This window comes from Pecten maximus, chromosome 9 (assembly GCF_902652985.1).
Source record: "Pecten maximus chromosome 9, xPecMax1.1, whole genome shotgun sequence".
Classification (NCBI taxonomy): domain Eukaryota; kingdom Metazoa; phylum Mollusca; class Bivalvia; order Pectinida; family Pectinidae; genus Pecten; species Pecten maximus.
This window is the reverse complement of record NC_047023.1, coordinates 35699949-35723617: the sequence shown is the minus strand read 5'-3', so window position 1 is coordinate 35723617 and position 23669 is coordinate 35699949. Positions and strand designations below refer to the sequence as shown.

At 33.2% G+C, this 23669-nt stretch overlaps 1 protein-coding gene across 1 annotated transcript in view; it reads left to right on the top strand.

The window, feature by feature from the left end:
- The window catches only part of LOC117333977, a 57535-nt gene that overhangs the window by 9838 nt on the left and 24028 nt on the right, over positions 1–23669 (top strand). The window contains exons 2-3 of the mRNA XM_033893399.1: positions 22590–22729; positions 23352–23461. Coding sequence (XP_033749290.1) covers positions 22590–22729; positions 23352–23461 — 250 coding nt within the window. The remainder of the gene's footprint in view (positions 1–22589; positions 22730–23351; positions 23462–23669) is intronic.

The window sequence follows — 23669 nt, the reverse complement described above, 5'->3', positions numbered from 1 at the left end:
AAAGATTAGATCTACCACGTGTTGTGTAAACTCTATAAGGGGAAAGATTAGATCTACCACGTGTTGTGTAAACTCTATAAGGGGAAAGACTAGATTTACCACGTGTTGTGTAAACTCTATAAGGGGAAAGACTAGATTAACCACGTGTTGTGTAAACTCTATAAGGGGAAAGATTATATCTACCACGTGTTGTGTAAACTCTATAAGGGGAAAGACTAGATCTACCACGTGTTGTGTAAACTCTATAAGGGGAAAGACTAGATCTACCACGTGTTGTGTAAACTCTATAAGGGTAAAGACTAGATCTACCACGTGTTGTGTAAACTCTATAAGGGGAAAGACTAGATCTACCACGTGTTGTGTAAACTCTATAAGGGGAAGACTAGATCTACCACGTGTTGTGTAAACTCTATAAGGGAAAATACTAGATCTACCTACGTGTTGTGTAAACTCTATAAGGGGAAAGACTAGATCTACCACGTGTTGTGTAAACTCTATAAGGGGAAAGACTAGATCTACCACGTGTTGTGTAAACTCTATAAGGGGAAGACTAGATCTACCACGTGTTGTGTAAACTCTATAAGGGAAAATACTAGATCTACTACGTGTTGTGTAAACTCTATAAGGGGAAAGACTAGATCTACCACGTGTTGTGTAAACTCTATAAGGGGAAAGACTAGATCTACGACGTGTTGTGTAAACTCTATAAGGGGAAAGACTAGATCTACCACGTGTTGTGTAAACTCTATAAGGGTAAAGACTAGATCTACCACGTGTTGTGTAAACTCTATAAGGGGAAAGACTAGATCTACCACGTGTTGTGTAAACTCTATAAGGGTAAAGACTAGATCTACCACGTGTTGTGTAAACTCTATAAGGGTAAAGACTAGATCTACCACGTGTTGTGTCAACTCTATAAGGGAATATATTAGATCTACCACGTGTTGTGTAAATTCTATAAGTGGAAAGACTAGATCTACCACGAGTTGTGTAAACTCTATAAGGGGAAGACTAGATCTACCACGTGTTGTGTAAACTCTATAAGAGAAAAGACTAGATCTACCACGTGTTGTGTAAACTCTATAAGGGAATAGACTAGATCTACCACGTGTTGTGTAAACTCTATAAGGGGAAGACTAGATCTACCACGTGTTGTGTAAACTCTATAAGAGAAAAGACTAGATCTACCACGTGTTGTGTAAACTCTATAAGGGGAAAGACTAGATCTACCACGTGTTGTGTAAACTCTATAAGGGGGAAGATTATATCTACCACGTGTTGTGTAAACTCTATAAGGAGAAAGACTAGATCTACTACGTGTTGTGTAAACTCTATAAGGGTAAAGACTAGATCTACCACGTGTTGTGTAAACTCTATAAGGGGAAAGACTAGATCTACCACGTGTTGTGTAAACTCTATAAGGGGAAAGACTAGATCTACCACGTGTTGTGTAAACTCTATAAGGGAAAAGACTAGATCTACCACGTGTTGTGTTAACTCTATAAGGGGAAAGACTAGATTAACCACGTGTTGTGTAAACTCTATAAGGGGAAAGACTAGATCTACCACGTGTTGTGTAAACTCTATAAGGGGAAAGACTAGATCTACCACGTGTTGTGTAAACTCTATAAGGGAAAAACTTTCACTTATTGTTGTTATAGGAAGATAGCATAACTGGGGAACACGTTACTGTTCATGTGTTGGAGCAATTAATGTTAAAATAAACTTATGTAATGGATACAGTATTCTACAGATTAATGGATAAAAAAATTAATACAGTGATTTACTAATTGATGGATACAGAATTGAATTGATCAATGAATACAGTGATTTATTGCCTAATGGATACAGTATTATAAAGATTGATAGATACAGTATTCTACTGATTAATGGATAAATTATTTACTGAATAATGGATAAATTGTTCTACTGATTAATAGATACAGTATTGTACTGATTAATGGATACAGTATTTACTGATTAATAGATACAGTATTCTACTGATTAATAGATAAAGTATTCTACTGATTAATAGATATAGTATTTACTGATTAATAGATACAGTATTTACTGATTAATAGATACAGTATTTACTGATTAATAGATACAGTATTTACTGAATAATAGATACAGTATTTACTGATTAATAGATACAGTATTTACTGATTAATAGATACAGTATTTACTGATTAATAGATACAGTATTTACTGATTAATAGATACAGTATTTACTGAATAATAGATACAGTATTTACTGATTAATAGATACAGTATTTACTGAATAATAGATACAGTATTTACTGAATAATGGATAAATTGTTCTACTGATTAATAGATAAAGTATTCTACTGAATAATAGATACAGTATTTACTGAATAATAGATACAGTATTTACTGATTAATAGATACAGTATTTACTGATTAATAGATACAGTATTTACTGATTAATAGATACAGTATTTTACTGATTAATATATACTGTATTTACTGATTAATAGATACAGTATTTACTAATTAATAGATACAATATTTACTGATTAATAGATACAGTAGTCTACTGATTAATAAATACTGTATTCTACTGATTAATGGATACATTATTCTTTCTACTGATTAACGGATGAATTGTTCTACTGATTAATAGATACAACACTCTACTGATTAATGGATGTATCACTTTAATGATTAATGGATACAGTATTCGCTCCTTAAAGGATACAATATTTACTTCTTAATTGATTTAATATTCTACAGATAATTGGATACAGTATTCTACTGATTAATGTATAGAGTAATTAATGATTAATATATGCTGTATTCTACTGATTAATGCTTACATTATTCAACAGATTATGGATACAGTAATTTACTGAGTAATGGATACAATATTTTACTGATTAATGGATACATTATTCTACAGATTATTGATACAATGTTTACTGAATAATAGATACAGTATTTACTTAACAATAGATACAGTATTTACTAAATAATGTAGAGTATTCTACTGATATATAGATACAGTAATTAACGAATGTAACATTTTTAAGCATAGAAAAAGGGGGACTGTTTGATATCTAGATGAAAAATTAGGAAGAAGCGAGAGCAGCCCCTACTTTTCTGAGGAATGGGGCATATACCCATGACATATAGACATTCAGCTTTCATTGTTTCGCCTTAATTTCGTTTTGCCATGGCAAAATCAAAGATTCAGTCACCGCCATCTTGTGGATAACACAAAAAGACTACAGTGTAGTTTGATCCCTTGCTGTCCGGATGTCGGGGTTTCCGTGCCGTTTGACTGTAAACCTTTTTGTCGCTCCTCTGTCATCTTCAAAGTAAAATTTTCCAAAACTCCAATTAAAAAGTTTGTCGAGCGCATTCGATTTGCCATGACATGATCAAGGTATGTAGAGAGTTAAAGTCATCCCTGGAGTATCGAGCTGTTTCATAATTAAGTCATATATAAATTGGTTAACATCAGTCTGTGAATAACATATGTATATATGTAATAAAAGATACCAATAGACGTGCACGTGCGGACAACACCAGCGAACAACACCAACATCTATCATCATCAATATAGATTTCGAGATCAACACCGCACCTTTTTTTGTGTGTGAAAAATAAATGAAACTGAATTATACAACTGTTTGGTCCTACATTGCACTAGGACTAGGGACCATAGTGTCTAAATCTAATATGATCAATAACAGGAGAGATCAATGATCAATCATAACCATTTATTATGATTTCATTCCCCTCCGACTTCACTTTGTACGTTTTCTTATTATCATTTTGATTTGTTATACAATTTCGAGATTTTGTATAGGAACCTATTTCTGAACTTGACGCCATGTTATCTGTCGTCTTCTTTGATATACTTGTTGTTTTGGTTTTATTTCTAAATATAGTCGTTAAAATGATCAAATAATTTAAAGTCTGAAATGCCAACCTTATAAAATGACCACAAGGTAACAAGGATACAACTTCATCAGTTTCCCTTCAATCGTGACTCTACTGATAAAGGGGTTCACCTTACTGGAGGTCAACTGTGTTTGGAACCTTAATTGAAGAGTCGTTCGACAAGCTACCAGAGTTTAATAATTCCTTTAACAGGGATGTCAACTTCCAGGTCCTCGGTGGGAGCTTTCTCCCACGAAGTCTTCTCTCACACGACGTATGACAAAATTCAAAAAGATTCAGTCAATATACCGGATTACATGACATCAGTTTTTAAACACTTTATTTGCTTGTGAAAGATACTCTGGTTTTTGGGGGCCGCGGTGGCGGAGTGGTTAAGGTGTCCCGACACTTTATCACTAGCCCTCCACCTCTGGGTTGCGAGTTCGAAACCTACGTGGGGCAGTTGCCAGGTACTGACCGTAGGCCGGTGGTTTTTCTCCGGGTACTCCGGCTTTCCTCCACCTCCAAAGCCTGGCACATCCTTAAATGACCCTGGCTGTAAATAGGACGTTAAACAAAATAAACCAAACTACTCTGGTTAACATCACCATCATAATGGAAATCTAGCCAAAAATTAATTTTACATTTGTAGGTACTGCGTCACTCTCAACTATGCTAGAACCAAACAAGTTTATTGTGTTCTAGTTAAGGTAGCAGACCACATAAAGACTGTCTGGACATGGGATTTTTTTGTTCAGCAAATAACTCCTGTATTATGGCATGCATATATATGGTATATTTGGTAATTTCATTATGAGGTAGTACATATAGGATTCACATTTGTTAAACTGAAATGAATGAATTAGTTCCGGATGTTAAAGTAGTACACCGGACATTTAGTTTTGCCTACAGCAAAGAATGGTGCCTCACAGTGAAGGTAAGATTGCGGAAAACTAAACATGTCAAAACAAGATTAATTCTGTCTTCGAGATGGAGATGTTTAATTTCGAATAGGTTTCAGAAAAAATATTAGTAGAGAATTGTGTCATTTTGGGTCAAATACCATTATATTTTTAAGGGTTTTTAATTGATGGTATTCATACGTCTGAAAAATATAGAAAAAAATAATTTTACTTATCCTTCAGAACTGTATTAAAATTGCAAATCTTGTATAGATAACAAATATATATACTTTATTATAAGTATTATGCAGGGCTAAATGACTATCTTGATTGCATTGTTGAAAGTTGTAATACAAACATATTTTGTTCAGAAAATGCATTGGCAAATAATTGATTTTGGACTCGTACAAATTGTCGAATTTAGTAGGTGTTCAAACGCGAACAATGGCAATATTGCTTTATGATGAATTTGAATTCCAGCCGTGTACATAATACGAGTGTTACCAAACTCTATAGATACAAGGCTGTATAAAACTCTACTCTTCAATATGGGAAGTTATAGTAAACATTTCATTAAAGCAAAATTGTTCATTTTAAGCACACGATATTGTACAATACAGTTAATATAACACAACCAATATTCGATCAATTAATACTTTATTAACCTTAATTTACCAATTTATTAGCATGTGCTGTGCTGACATTTAGATACAAGTATATCTGCCCTATATAACATTAATGGCCTCGATGTTCGATGTAAGACTGTGCTTCTGCTACTTATGAGATATTTTTTCTGCAACACTCATGTTTATGGAACGCCAAATTAATATATATTCAGTTAATTGAACCTATCTACAAATAACTGAAGATAGGTTCAATCAAATTAGAGATAGGTTCAATTCAATTGTACTTATCTTTAAATAATTAAAGGTAGGTACAAATAATTGGACCTATCTTCAATTGAATTGAACCTATCTCCAAATAATAGAAGATAGGTTCAATTAATGGAATATATGTTGATTTGGCGTTCCATACATGTTTGGAGAGTTCCAAAGTAGAAAAAAAAATTTTATCCAAAGAATCTACCATTACACACGACTATCACTCTCTCACTTCAATTTATCGACTACATAGGCCTGATTTCGACGTACATGTAATATTGTACGCTGTTTCATATTCTACATATTGACGTCATCAATTCAGGTTTACGCGGACAAACGAAGTTAAGACCAATCAGAGATGGAACTGAAATGTAGCTTTTAAGTGCGATTGAGTCAGGTCGTCCTGATGTACATTTCTATGAACAGGAAGTTTCATGTTTTGCAAATGACTACCGCGTAAATAAGGTCACCCATCGACAGATTTCATGCAAATATTTGTAAACAAATTTGACTTCGACAGACAGTAGGTATAGATTGTTTTATGTTATATTTATATCTACAACACATACACAATCTCTCCGAATGCCTCACATTCATTTCTAAGAGATTGTGCAAATTTGCGTTATAAAGGAAAGAAAGAATAATAATTGTATTTAAATGAGAACGCCAAAAGGTCAGCAATTTCAAATTTAGTCGCTCAAAGGTTGCCTCATAAACGCACGTATGGTTTTAAGCTCGTTGTATTTTAATGTATCTTAATTGTGCACATGTACACTCCTCACTTGGTCAGAAGCAGGTGTTTGTTGCTTGACGTCTGTTTCTACTACAACTTAATTGCTGTGATTACGATTTGATATGTATATGTTATCATGAAAAAGTACGTTGCATTTTCAAATAATTTGAATACCTCGATCATAGATATTCGCATACACAGGTATATATATAACAGTTATTTCATTCAATTAATTTTGGTTAGAAATACAATATGCATTCTCCAAAAGTTGATGTGTATTAAGTAGTAAGTATTGCTATAACTTATCAAATGCACAAAAATCAACGTGTTATAGTTTTGCTTGGAGTGTTGCAACACAATTCTACTTTCCATGCCAAGTATGGCTATAGCCAAACGACTTATAAACATATGTTAGCAGAAGGGAGGTTGCAAAATACGGAATGATGAAAAATGCTGAAAAGAAATATCCATTTGGTAAATTTGTGTATCATTAAATGATTAACGTTCCATATTGGTTGTTATGTAGCTATAACCAAGCAAGCTTAGATTGTACTCTAAATAAGGTAATCCTTTAATCCAATCTGATGTGCACAATCCGTGTGGAAATCCGCTTTTAATGATCGGCACTTTTCTCTTAGAATTTATAACGCCACTGTACCGGCCGATCAAGTCCAACGTTACAAACGGTGGCGTCACGCTTTACCTTACCTTACAAGAACGATTAAATAATATGAACATCTTCTAATCACATTTAAAAGTGAGTATATTCTAAACAGGTGCCTTTATTCAAAAAGATTGTGTGTGGCCTACAGGGTAACGACAACTTTCGGAGACTTAGGTCCACCATCAGGTTGACAACAAGTTCAGGGAATAAGTCCACCAACAGAACATACCACCAACAAATCTCAACAGGTCGTACAAAAGGACATTATTAGCGCATCAAGATGTGTATAAGTAACAGTAACATGGGATACAGAATGATTGATAGAATTTTAATTACACATGTTTCCCTTAATGAACTAGTCAAGTATGCCATGAACCCAAAATCTGGAAATCTGGAAAGCCTATAATTAATTTTTAAAACTTTAATTTTGGATCATTTTAATGATAAAATAACTACGTGCAAACTGTAAATCAATATTGTAAGCGTTTGATTGATAATTACCTGTAATTTACTAAAATACAAAAAGAATGTATTAAGTAGATACGCCTAACATTAATAATTATTGATGTTGTCAATTTTATTTTATTAAAACATATATCTATAGTAATTTATTCTCTCGGCTTTTTAAATTCTTCTGAATGCCATCTCGACACAACTAAAGAAACGGCGATGTTACGAATTATCGACCTATTATTGTACTTAGTAAGGTTATAGTCAGGTAACATTGATACATAAGTTTTCATCGTTTCCAATCCCTTGTAAACTGCACTTGTTTCTTTTTTTATGTTCAGTATAACTGTCAAAATAGCACATAAGGATAAATACTAACACTTTTAATTTACCTGATAAGTAAACAATTAGAATGGTGTAGCTAGGTATCCCACGTGTCGTGGGGGATAGCTTGGTCTTATCTATGTAACCACATGTGTTCGACACAAGCGAGTTTTACTGTTTATTACATATATTCTGAACCATTGCTATCAAATGATTCTACATTACCCTATACAATACCAGTATTTGATTAAATTGAACAATATTTCTATAAACTCTTTGTAGTGATTGATTTCTAGCAATACAATGATTTCATGATAATCAATTTACAGTTTTTGTGTTCTATATTTATCACTTTCGGGTTTTGTATTCTATGATTATCAGATTGAGTGATTTAATATTCTATAATTATCAGATTTACTAGTTATGTATACTATAATTATCAGATTTACTGGTTTTGTATTCTATGATTATCAGATTGAGTGATTTAATATTCTATAATTATCAGATTTACTAGTTTTGTATACTATAATTATCATATTTACTAGTTTATGTTTTCTATAACCCTCCCATTTACTGGTTTTGTATTCTATTATTGCAACATTTACTTGTTTTATAATCTATAATTATCAGATTTACTGGTTTTGTATTCTATGATTATGAGATTGAGTGGTTTTATATTCTATAATTATCAGCTTTACTATTTTTGTTTTCTATAACTCTCCCATTTACCAGTTTTGTATTCTATAATTATCTGATTTACTGGTTTTGCATGCTATAAAAATCACATTAACTTGCATTCGTAATTTCCTATAAATATTTCATTGATTTTAATGTGATCATATTCTCAAACAAATTGATTTACAGTGTACATGTATATAATTATCATTTTCTCTTGTTAAATATATATTCAATGAATTGTTGAATTACTAGTATCAGAGTTTTATAAACGGTTCACAAATTGTGTTAGATAAATAAATGAAATATTTTTTTTATATATTTTATTCATGAATGTGGGATTTTAGTGATATCTGATCATAAATATGAAATAAATAAAATAGGCATTCGAAACTTTAACCCATGCGTTGTAGAGTTTTAGGTTCCTTCTATGTTCAGTTTACCTCTCGTTAAAGTTGCACACTTCCATGTTGATACGACTTTCTAATTCTAATACACGTATTGATGTATTCATTAGAAAATACACTGTCCACAAAAAAAAAATCTGTTTTATAAAGATGAAGTTTTTTAAGAACCTACGCAGCCAGACGTATTGCCTTCAAGAAATCATTGCCGTTCATTTAATCCTCGTCTACACACGAGTCCGAGCGGTTCTTGAGTCTACTCAAACCGACGGTTCTACCGTGTGTCGACAAATGATATTGTCAATAAATGTCTAAAGCGTTTATTTAGCACGATAACTAGCAACCGCAAAAATGTTACCAAGCTGGATCAATCACGCTACTTTTACCATAAAGCCCTTTTAAAGTCAGTGTTTGATTGGAGCGTGTCACGTGATCCCCCCTATTGGATTTTTATGAGAGGATATTTTCAATTATCGACCTCATTACAGTTTTGCCATTCAGCCTGTCTGTTCGTTCATGGAAAATGATATCGCCAATTTAACTCGGATCCCCAAATGTCGCCGAAGATAATTGGATAAGAGTTTTCCAAATGTATTTTCGAGTCAGAATACTTTTCAGTAGTTACCTCAAAGCCTCATTTCCGGCGTGACTTGCCTCTACTGGGGACTGTGGTAATAGAATAGTGTTAACACGTCGAAGACATCTACGACCATCTTACGACAGATACAAAATCCAAGGAAAAATATCTCGTTTATACATTTATTATAAAATTCTCTCAGTACGGTTTTTGTTATATATGATTTCGAACCTGGTCTGACTTAGTCTGTCCCCATACCCGTGTGGAACCCCGCAGAGTAACACTCTATATGAGACAATCCATTATGAAAGGCAATGCACGTCTCTACTTGTTTACAGATGCCGAGTCGTTAAGTGTTTCTCTTTTGCGATGAGGGAGAACGGAAAATCGCAATTCAACAATGTCACCTCTTCTTTGTGTGACGGCGTTATTGATGAGAAGGCGAAGCTCAGTAATGAGTTTTGGCAGGACAAAATATTTCTCTCTAAACCCAATTACAAGAATTTATATGCGTTTAATGTTCATAAAACCCTGTCCTAGGCGCGATCTCTGGTGTTAGAATTTATATCCATATTTCCAGAACGACAATACTACAAGATGGCACATTTATCTTCGGGCCTTGCTGGCAGAAGATACAAACCATACACACAGCTTCTCTCCTTGTCTTTACGTTTATGGAATGAAGATACATTACCTTTTGGGAGACACATATATATATGTTATTGGCCTAGGATTTTTCTACAATACAGATATTTCAAGATACGCAAATACTTCGAGGAAGCAATATGGACAAATGTATCCTGCCTGCTTTTCTTGTGTATATGTCATTAACAACCATGATTAGGAGATATAAATTAAATGTGATCAATACATTCATAACATATTTTCTAATAATGGAATAAATTAATTGATTATTCGAACATGAAATATTCAACTTCCCGCTTGCGGAATTATAACCAACTGGCATGTACATTTATCTCTATTAAAGCCTTTTATCTTATGTTAATTATTATAATTCATTACGGTAGCAATACGTATTTTCCTTCAGTATTTTACATTAAAGATGAAATAAATTACATTCTGATATATATTCATCACTCAGTAATTTTGTTACTTTTTCGTATCTTTCACAAAAGCATTCACGTTTGTCACGTGTCATAAATATACATGAATACAAAACATTTTCATTCATTATTGTGACACAATTACACTGTCCTAGTTTTCATGTCACAATGCCAATACATCATTTAGTGATATATGCCACTACACTGTATATATTTCTCGGAGAAACGAATTTATCTCCTTACATTTCGTGAACAATAAACTTCGATGAACTGTAAATGTAGAAGTAATTGTCTGGGTATCTCCTCTAATTATTGAGTCATTACAATCTGTCACCAAAGAATGCACAAAGCGGGATGTTTTGGTTATCTGCTTTTTCATATCTTTTCATATCAAGCATAATAAATTAGAACGAATAGCAATCAGTCAACTGTCGAGGACGTATAAATCTTTTTCATTTCAAGCTCATACATTTGATCCAATAACAGATTTTAAACATCACAGTTTTGACAATCTCAACCATAGAAGCCTCTTACTATATGTATATACATCTATTAAATATTTAGGATTAACTTTTGACTATATTTTAATGTTATGCACATAAAAAATGTACTCTAAACACACCGCGTGGTTTAAGGTTAAGAGTACCCTCCGGCTGTTTTGTGTTAAGGCTAAAATTATATATACATTGTATATATATTTATAACTAAAATTACTACACACAAAACTTCTGTGGAAGTCGTCATTTTACTATCAATGAACTCTTTTCGCTTAGAAAAGATTACGCCGCTGTATCAATCAATCAAAAGTGACGTCACAGATGATGACGTCAATGTTTACGTTATGGACTGATGACATAAATGTTTAAATTAAGAAAAATTCTAGTTCAAAGCAGGATTAAATCATAATATTATAAATACTCTGTTTTAACAATGGTGACATTGTTATGAGATATGCTGTTATATGTTTAGACAGAGCGCTTGTGTTTAGTTCGTTTTAAAATTACACCACATTGGCAGTATAAAAGGCTAATATCAACCTGTCGAAACATATGCACTTTTTACTTTTATAAAAAAAAAGAAAATACTGAGTCTCATCGCAAACAAATTAAGTCCAAAATGTTTCCTATAACTAAAATACTGCTTGATACATTTTCTGCTGGTTACTGGCGAAAGATATTAATTAAAAAATAAACAGAAATGTAACCTACGTTGTAACCTACGTGCTATAACGTTACATTTATTCCAATATTTGTAACGTCTCTAGTACATACCGCTAAGATTTAATGCATTACTTATGTAATCGAATATTACATCAATTAACTCTAACATTGCCCTGCTTAAATCGTCAGGGTTGCACATTGTATATTAGTTAAAGTCTAAAACACAAAACTATATAAAATACAGGTTTACGCACCACATTGCAGAAAGAATCAAAGATGACTTCATAAAAATATCAAATTGGTCTTTTTTGAGAATTGCGAAGATCAAAATATTGTATAGTACATCATTGCTAACAATACCTATGATTTAAGTTTAAGGAAGGCAAAATTGTAAATCACATATGTGTATATTTACCAATACCCAGTCTATCACTTTGGCTGGCTCCAAATGTTCAGCGTAAGGAAGCCTACACAGCAGAAAAACAATTCTTTCAAGGCAGATGTAACCGCTGCTTTACTAGAATAGTTTATGGAAATTCTTTTTTTCAAAGAACCATATTTGTCTTTTATTCGTCGGACATGCAATCTATTAAGATATGAACTAGGATTGAAAAATCGTGCATCAGTCTGGGGTAGTATTTAGGAAATGATTCATTTTGTGTGCATTTGAAATTATATTTGATTTTTTTCTCTAATATGGAACATGCGTGCAATTTTAGAATTAATTCTAATTAACGTTGCGATTCGCAATAAATACTAATCAAAAGTTCTAAAACTTTGTTGATTATTCATCAATACATAACCCAGTATATCAGTCGTGTTCTACTAACACTACTTATTTCATCCCAAATATATTATTCCCGATGTGGACATACTTTTATATCACGTTGGCTATTATTATATTAAGATGGTTGATGCTGTTTAAGCTTTAGTTTGACATTCTAATCGCTTTAAATGAAATATATGGATTATTTTTAGAAAAAAAAACCATCAATTCGTAATGATAGCAAACCTTTTCGCAATTTTATGTATCTCGAATAGTCATTTTTACAAGCGGACGTTTTTGAGATAGTTAAAATTCAACAAATCCTCACATGACCATATCTGTTCCGAAGGCGTTTAACCCATACAAAGCAACAACTCCACACATGACCATGGCTGTTCCGAAGGCGTTTAACCAATACAAAACAACAACTCCACATGTGACTATGGCTGTTCCGAAGGCGTTAAACCCCTTCAAAACAACTCATTGTTTACATATACAGACACACTATAATCACCACTGTGAATATCCCATCTCTCGATAACAATACCCCTACTTCACCTATTGTGAATAACCCATCTCTCGTTACCAGTACCACTACTTCACGTACTGTGAATATCACCTCTCTCGATAGTAGCATCCCAACCTTACGTACTGTGAATATCCATTCTCTCGACAGAAGCACCCCAATAAGCCTCAGTAATGTTTGAATTCGGATTCTAGACAAATGATACATTCTGTTTCTTTTGCAATATGAAGTAAGACACGACGAATGTTCGTTAAACGCTGTTTTAATTAATACATCTTGATTTTGTTTGTAAGGTTATGACCGAGAAAATAATTCAGCAATGATATTTCACAGAACTATGGTTATCTAGTAGAATACATAATTCTGCTTTGCTTTATTTACACATCATTAGAAAATACATTGAAAGCTGATAATATGATATGTTATACTGCTTGCCGCGTTTGTTTCTATTTAAATAGTAACACTAACCAGAATATACATGTACTGAATTCTTTTTTGACATCCAATATTGGAAATCATTAATTTTGTTGAATAGTACGGCTATCGCTCTTCCCTATCTATATACTCCTTTCCATCCGTTTCTGGTTTTTGGGTCGACTTCTATGATCAATACCTTCGCCTCTAAGCGTAACTGACGGGTCCTTCAAAGAGGAAACAACTTTATTAAGAAGGTAACGACTTTGATACTGTATGTATAGTAGACACTGCTGGAGGAGGTTTAGTTCGCAGGTTTATTGGTGTCTCTTTTTTAACGTTTTAATTCATTTAGATAGTGACACGGCTCAAATAATGCACATGTTATTAAGGGTCATATATATAGGATGTCAGCCGTTGTGAATAATGTCGCACAAATATGACATAAAGTGGGGCATGTCAGTTAAAAGCTACTGCTACTATTCGGATCATAATAAGACAAATTGTTGAACTGGTGAGTTTGGGGCCTTTCTCAGAAATATGCATCTTTTACGCCAAACTGAGCGGTTAAACATTTCCCATAAAAACAGTCTTGTTGTCATGTCTAGAGTTCATGATAGCATCTAATCAGGGCATTTTAATATTTGAAAAACCTCCATATATGCCATACTTGTGCGTTATTATTCACAGCCGCCATTTGCACTTCAAGGTCACAATAGTATATACATATTATTAAATAAAATTTGGTCAAACCAATGCTCCTAATTTGTGCTTTAGACACTTGTGAGAAAAAACGTCGTGGCTATTTTTGCAATATATGTGATACAAACGAGCTAATCGTATCCCCTGAAACATACATTTTCGCATATTTTGTTTAAATTTACAAACAGCCTAACAAATCACATGTCAAAATCATGGCCCGGTTTGCCATGATACATACTAAAAGGTGATCAAGTCACTTCTGTTAAATTGCATCAGAGTAGGAATTTATAGGCCTTTAAACTATCACGGTTTTTACTGGATTAGCTGTTTAGATATCCTCTAACATCTTATTATATATCCGGTAAACACGTATGTAAAAGTTCACGTTTTTGGTATGTAGATGATTGGCGACACTCCGGTATTAAGATGTAAAGTAGATACAATTTTGATTTTACTGATGACGGATAGGCCAAAAAAGGTTGATCATCTAGGTTGAACAAAAGTCAATCAACCGTGGAGACAGCGACGTGCGATAGTGAACACACCTGAACAGGTTTCAATTCAGTTAATTTATTACTTTAAACCTTAGTGTTTAACAGTACATACATATACCGTACACGTCGTTCTTGCCTTATTAGCCTCAAATACATATGTAGAAAGTCTAAAAAGATCACATATTATCAATACTTATTAACTGTAAAAGTTTGTACATGGAAGTATTTCGCCAGTTATATGGTTTTATGCATTCGTCTACTATATTTAAATTGCAGCTCATTAGTCTTTGTTCTCTCGTTGTTCAACTATAACTACCAGTCTCAATAGCTAAATTATGTTGTTTTATATTGTTGACTTTGAGTAGATATTCTTGGTTTTATCAAATACAAAATAATTGTATGGTTAAAAGAATAGTGATTTGTCCATACAGCTGCAAAGAGAAAGAAGAAAGAACCGTTTTACAAATTTTACCCAGTAAAGGTAATTGCATATATTGCTATTTTTAAAAGGAATAGGCAGTCTTCACAATACAATTTTTCGAATCCGTAAGTTTTAACCACTTACTTATCATTCTGAATTTTGTTATATATTCTAAAGGATATCGACCTAATTCAAAATACACATTCATGCATTTCAAGTCGACTTCTTAACTTTTAAAATCTTCTTATAAAACTGAAAATGTGCTCTCTCAATATCTCAATCCTTTGTAGACCCCTAAACTTCACATGCATAATGGAGTTTACTGCAAACATACGCATCAAAAACTGCAGTAACGTTATACAATTTATGCTCAAGTTAGAACAACTTAAAAAAAGAGCTAACATGGCCTGACGTCCTTGATCAGATAACTGCTTTTGTTTATGATTGAATCTATTATTCCAAAATAGCTTAACACATCTACAAACTCCGCCTCCACACCATTATACATCCACCTTTCTCTATCTCGTATTCGACCTCTGTTTCTAAATACAACACTTTTGGTTTTTTCAGTGTTAATTGTTAATTTCCATTAAGCAATAATGTTTCAGATTTTCTAAAAGACGCTGTACACCTTCAATAGTTTCGGAAATATTATTTAGTCATCCGCATACATTAACAAAAACAAACTTAACTTCCCTAACTCAAGTTATATTGCACCATTATCAATAAATGAGGTTTCAAGGTCATTAACACAAACTTAAAACAATAGAGGTGATAATATTTCCCCTTGTGTTGATCCAACATTTTTCCCGAAATGATTAGAATATTTACCGTTAACTGATACACACGATTTAACTGATTTGTACATTGACATAACGACAGATATTTTTTACCAAGCTTAGTCAGCTTACACCATAATCTTAACCTATCAACAAAATCAAATGCTGTGCGGAAATCAACAAAACAACAGTACAAACGTTCCCTCGAAGATAACGTTTTCGTTGTAAAAGAATATGTTGCAAAAATTACGCCTTATCTTTTGGACAGGAATAGTTATGGCTGACGACAAATTAGAAATAAAATAACCAGATTCTAGTATGTAATTAAACATCGTAGATAAAGTAGGAAGAAGTAATTCCTCGCCAGCTTTTAAACGTAATGATCAGGGTTGTTTTCTATGTTTTAACGGCGTTTGTGATGATTACTACTATTTATTTCAATGTAATAATGAAATGGAAACTAAAAATAGACACAGCTATATCCCACATTGCTACTATACATATCTACATATATCAACTAACTAACACTTACATACATATATGTATTTTACACTGATTAGATCTATACACCACGTTGTATACAGCTGTATCACTACTCGAATGCAATTGACCCTAATGGGTATCTATAGTGAGAAAATATTGATTATAGTTAGTTATATAATTATTTTTCAATGTATTTAGTGATATTTTGCAAAGTGTCGTATATATTTGCATTACTATAATATCACCATGTTCGTTTGAAATCCCAATCATCCTTTAGTAATATGTACAATGAGATACCATAGATAATGGTTATTTACAAATATCAGAGTGTAATAAAGAAATCAAATCTGTAAAATGAAACGTCTGAAAAAGGCACTTACCCACCGAATGTTAGTCTAACCCCTAAAAGGTCGTAAAAAGGTACGTTACAAACGGCATGATATTATTCTAACAGCTAAAACGTCTGAAAAGGTACCATATACATCGGCTATTAAGCTAACTCCCTAAAACGCTGAAAAGGTACTATACACACCGGATGTTAATCAAACCCCCTTAAACGTCCAAAACGATGCTATATACAACATACTTTAATCAAATCCCCTAAAACGTCTAAAAAGATACTTTATAAAAACGGATTTTAATTGAACCCCCTAAAACGTCTAAAGAGTGTTATATACACTGGATATTAATCAAACACCTAAAACGTCTAAAAAGGTGATATACCCAGTGGATGTTAATCCTATCCCCTATATCGTCCAAGAAGGTGCTATACCCAGTGTATGTTAATCGTATCACCTAAATCGTCCAAGAAGGTGATTTACACATCAGGTTGTGTCCAAATGACCTGGAATTTACCAAGTCATCAGGTCCGTGTGACAGTGTTAATTCAGTTGTCCTGATGTTATATTTAATAAAACTTCGTTACAGAGTTAAACAATTTGACATCTAAACGATACCATTACACGTAATATTATTCAATCGTTTGTTTTGTCTGTAGATTGGATAGTTAGACATACAATTTAGAACAAATAAATTAAGCATTGAAAATAAGTCAGGAGTTTTAAAATTGGCAGTTATAGTATCTCAGCTAGTCATCATATTTATCATGAACTGTAATATAAAGCTCATCACACGCTTGGTAGACAAGGAGAACATACGTAGGAACTGATCATATATCTCGGAGGCCCTGGCCTGACATTTAACTTCTCTGTACAGTAACCCAGAGATTTAAACGCTTTGATTACAGGCATGGGACGGGACTAAAGTAGCACATATTGTTAATTAATTTAACATTCGTTAACGATAAACAATGGTGTGCACTAAATCAATCGTCACTCTATCGATAATATGACGTAGTATGTAAATCCACGAGAGGGCTAGGTAAGCAGACAGTCTGTGTCTTAATACTTGTGAGTAGTACCGTCGTTCAGAAGGGATGTATGTATTTGTGTGAAAAAACATTCCAAGATGTAAGATTTACCAAATGTATTAAATTATAGAATCGGGGTATATCACTTTCTGTGTTTTAATTTTTCCTATTCCTGATTTGATTCTCATCTGGATATCCATACTTGCTCTCTAGAAGAATAAACTCGTTGACTGGTGCAGTTTTATAACTAAGTCGCCGGTACAACATCTGTTAGTTTGTATGTACGTCATGTAAGTCATCTCTAGAAAATAAAAATAAAAATAAAAGATTTTTTCTTCATTTTATTTGTGAAATATAGGGAAATATCAAATAAGAAAAGAGTAAATTTTCAAAAACAAGTTTGAGTGTAAATTGGCCAACCAGAAAGTTCGATACCATATTTATATACACAAATGAGTTCAGTATTGTTATTTCTTTAAAAAGTGTAATAAACCGAGTGTTTTAAGTAATATTTAATATTTATTCACAGATACAGCATATTTACAGATATATTTCACTCATATAATTGATCATTTTAGTACCTTTTACGAGTACGCAGATAAGAAAATTCTTGCCTCATTTTTTAAATATGTATTTGCTATTAATTAGCCCTTGATATATCCCCCATATCTCGAACGGGTGGTGTGACCTCTCTATAGAATAACAAATTTGGCAGACGATACGAACCTCACATGCCCACACCACCTTGTTACAGGTATTTTCACGCTTGATGTGAAGTTTGATTAAAATCCTTTATAAAATGGAGCGAAGGCATAGCCTCGACCTTGACGACTGGAAACACGAACTCTTCCGAAGTTTTCGCACACTTGACTAATTTGTGAAGTTGGGTCCACGTCTGTTTTAGACTACATTCTAGTTTTTATAAAGACTATTAATGCACTGTAATTGACAAGGGCTGAATCTGGCATATATTTATATATTCATATATTGATCTGGGAGAGAGATCCATCAGTTTTTTTAAGTATCTAAGAAAAAAAAAAAAAAAAAACACCTACAAATATCATTTTGACAAACTAAATTCAAGATAGCATTTCTGGTGAACTAACTGGCTTCGTAAATATTGAAAAATAAATAATTTTACCCATAATTTTGTCTAAATTTAGGGTGAAATCCGGTATTCTCTCTCATTAATCGGGAGTGTTGGCAAACAGAATGACCTATCTTATGGACAATGTAGCGGAATTTAATTTAAGAGAATTGGCTTACCTTATTATTTATCTCTGAACCGACTATAAATATGAATTGAACTGTCACAGGTGCATGGGGTCGATTTGCCTGTGATAAGATATACACGAGACAGCTGATTAATGGCGATGTAGATTATGATTATTATCAAACACGATAACGGTATGAGTGACGTTGTATGTGTCTGGAAGTCTGTATATTGCACCTTTAACCTCACAGTTAGTTTTACACCAAACCTACTCTAGTGACGTTTGTACATATCCGTCCAATTCTAACGGGGTGTGGTTTAAATCTTAACTAAGTGTTACTGTCATCCTCCTACTCACCATTACCCCCCAAGATTTCTAGTGGTTTGTACATATCCGTCATAATTCTAACGAGGTGTGTTTTAAATCTGAACTTAGTTTTACTGTCATCCTCCTACTCACCATAACCCTAGTCTAACTCTAGTGAGGTACATTTTTAATGTCAAGCTTAGACAGTAAAATCATTTTTACTTCATCGCTTACTGTGATGTCACAAACATTTCAGTGTGGATCACCTCCAGAGCTGATCGTAAAAACAACAAAAAATAAATTTTAGTAACTTTGGAATGTCTTTACATTGAGAAAGAATATCAGTTCTCAAGGGTGAGTACTCAGTTCAGAAGGTTTTTATTATAAGGTAGTCTCAAGGGAGGCATGGAGAATTAAAGATGATTAGAAAGAAATATCATTTTTAACTATCAGCCACTAGTACGTATTTGAAGACAAGTCGTGTAACAGGTTACCTATTGAAGTGCCGGGCCGTTCTTTGATTGGTTGATTAAATAGATAAACTATATGCGGTGTAGAATCAGTACCATGTCCCGCAAGGTGAAGACATATTTTATCGTCACGTTCAACCTGTGTTTTATCTACAAATTCCGCAAAAATCACGAGACGTTTGCAGAGGTAAACTAGTTAAAGTTCAAACTCCAGGTAGGGACCAGACCGGCAGAAATTCGCCGACATACACTCATTTATATTTAAAGTTGTCAAATGAGTATTATACACGCAAACCGGTAAACCTGTCCACGATATCGCCGTACATGGAAAATAGACAGACGACGGTCCAAAGTGGAATGATTGAATTGGGAAAGAGGAACTTGATAATATAGTGTTTGAGACAATTATTCTGGACTCGAGGAACATTATACCAAACTAAAGGCAAACAGAATGGGGGGTACAACAGCACGTGCAGTGATGATGCTATGTTTGATATTCATACAAAACACAGGTATGTACACGTAACTGTCCTATTAATGACATCCGGGAGCAAAACCTAAAAATTGGAAGATTCAAATATGAAAGAAAATTTGATTTAATTAACTGATAATGAATAAAAAAAGTATCAGGATATGAAATCTGAAATACAGAAAAGTGCCGGATGCTAAATCGTGTCAAAAACCTGGGAAGTCAAAGTAAATTAACCATGAAATCAAAATAACTTTATTGTATATATATTTAGCTTACTGAGCCGTCAACATACCAGTAACTGTAGCGCGAAGTTAAACTAACTTTGGCGTGAAATCAAAATAATTTATTGTATATTTATTTACCTTACTGAGCCGTCAACATACCAGTAACTTTAGCGCGGAGTTACACAAACTTTGGCGTGAAATAAAAATAACTTTATTGTATATTTATTTAGCTTACTGAGCCGTCAACATACCAGTAACTGTAGCGCGAAGTTACACAAACTTTGGCGTGAAATCAAAATAACTTTATTGTGTATTTGTTTACCTTACTAAGCCGTCAACATAACTTTACCGCGAAGTTACTCTAACTTAGGCGTGAAATTAAAATAACTTTAATGTAAATATATTAACTTTACTGAGCCGTCAACTTAACTAGGAAGTTACACTCACTTTGCCTTGGCGTCGCGATAACTTAACTGTGAAAAAAAACCACACGAAAATAACGTGAACGTTATGTCGTGGAGACAAATAACCTTTATAGCACTAAGACAGAATCATGCCAATGTAAAAAACAGGATAACTGTGACGTCAACAACAAGATAAAAGGAAAACCTACATAAAGAAACCAAACTCAATAAAACAAGGGCAAAGTATGACAAAAATGTAGACTTGCAAGAGACCTTAAAAAATACGAGGAAACCAAGACCAAGAGTTCCGATGGAATAAATAACTCAACCTTTTCCTTTTACCGATAGGTCAAAGTAACTAAACCAAGAAGTCAGCGTAACTAAACCAAGAAGTCAAAATAACTCAGCCATGAAGTCAAAATATTTTTACGTGAAGTCAAAATAACTTAACTGTGCAGTCAAAATAACTCAACCGTGAAGTCAAAATAACTTTACAGTGAAGTCAAAATAACTAAGCCGTTTAGTCAAAATATCTTTACGTGAAGTCAAAATAACTTTACAGTGAAGTCAAAATAACTTTACCGTGCAGTCAAAATAACTCAACCGTGAAGTCAAAATAACTTTACAATTAAGTCAAAATAACTCAACCGTGAAGTCAAAATAACTTTACCGCGAAGTCAAAATAGTTCAACCGTGAAGTCAAAATAACTTTATCGTAAACTCAAAATAACTCAACCGTGAAGTCAAAATAACTTACAGTAAATTCAAAATAACTTTACCGTGAAGTCTAAATAACTTAACAGTGAAGTCAAAATAACTTTACAGTGAAGTCAAAATCACTAAACCCGTTTAGTCAAAATATCTTTACGTGAAGTCAAAATGACTTTACCGTGCAGTCAAAATAACTTTAGCCTGAAGCCAAAATAACTTTACCGAGAAGTTGAAATAACTCAACCGTCAAGTCAATATAACTTTACTATGAAGTCAGAATAACTTAACCGTGAAGTCATAATAACCCAACCGTGAAGTCAAAATAAGTTTATCGTGAAATCAAAATAACTCAACAGTGCAGTCCAAATAACTTTACCGTGAAGCTAAAATAACTTTACCGAGAAGTTGAAATAACTCAACCGTGAAGTCAAAATAACTTAACTATGAAGTCAAAATAACTTAACCGTGAACTCATAATAACTCAACCGTGAAGTCAAAATAAGTTTACCGTGAAATCAAATAATTCAAGGGTGAAGTCAAAATAACTTTACAGTGAAGAACACAGTGAAGAAAACAACTTTACCGTGAAGTCAAAATAACTCAACCGTGAAATCATAATAGCTTTACCTTGAATTCAAAATAATTTTTCCGTGAAGTCAAAATAACTGGTTTGTGTGAAAATAAAGTACATTAATCGTTCGACACGATAGCTCTACCCCTATGAGACAAAAAGACAGACAAATTTAATATGTTTCACTGGCCATCAACACATATAGGCCATGTAGCATCGCGAAATCGCCAAATTTAGAAAGGGATCAACATAATAATTAAAGAGGGCCAACAAAATTATAAAGGAGGTAAAACTGAATGTGTCGAGAGGATAAAATGGTAGATCTGTTAATGAAATCAAAAAGGATATGAAAAGGGGGACCAAAAGGAGCAAGGCTCTTTTGCCCTTGATCCTTTGATGAGGAACTAAAATTGAGCGCTCCAACAATAGGTACACTTATTCGACATTTTATCTAACACCATTATCAGACACTTGTAGCTGCAAATAGGTCCGTTTTTCTTAATTTTCCCGTCGACTTTTGTAGGTGTAGATGCAGACACCAACGCCACCTTGCTGTTTGATCACTTGTTTACTAACTACAAAAGTGGTGTCCGCCCGTACTGTGACAGCAACAATGCCACTGTCGTTCGACTTGATCTTGCTCTCCGACAAATAGTTGACTTGGTCAGTATATCTTAAGAGGTATCCAAAACAATTAGTGTACTAAGAAGTATTAATTTAAACAAATGATGACAAACGGTAATCAAATACGTATTCACCTTACTTACGTGATTTTGTAGTCTCGCACCCATCATATTCTATTATTACAAAACTTGCAAAACAATAAAATAATGACATTTACTAAAGAGTGCCCAAGAAAGAAATTCTTAATAAATACAACAATAAATTATATAACCAATTAATTTGTTGACATTCTGTTATTTTTAGGATGAGCCGTCCCAGATTTTAACTTTAAATCTCTGGGTAAGAATGGTATGTATATATTATCATACTACCAATTACATGTATGTCGTGAAGTGGTCAAAGGATTATATCTCCGATAGGGAGAAATATTAATAAAAAAAAGTGACGCAGTTTACGCTGCACCATCCTCAAGACTTTTTTTTTATCGTTTAACTTTTTAGTGATTAAATCATTAATTGCACACATAAAAATTCTATTCGCCTCTATATCTTGTATCTAACTTTCAGTCATTAAACGATTATCAATATGTTAAGACATCATTCACAATTCGCATTTTCTTCTTTTATTTGTATTATTTTTTTATGAATTTCTTCTCTTGAAGTTTTGGACAGACTGTCAGCTGACTTGGGATGCCAGTGCGTTTGGTGGACTAGGTAACATAGTGGTGCCGTTCAAACATCTGTGGATACCAGATCTTACCTTGTATGACAGGTAAGTTCACATACATGTAGATCTTGACCTTTTGACACTCGCAAAACAAAACTGTCTCAATAACATTGTTTCTTGACCTTATTCTAATAATTTGTTTTATCTTATTCTTAATTAAAACTGTTTATTGATCTTACCTTAGTGTATAATTATGATTAAATCATTTCATTAGCGGTCTTTTCAGATCCAATATTGAATTTTACAAAATTTA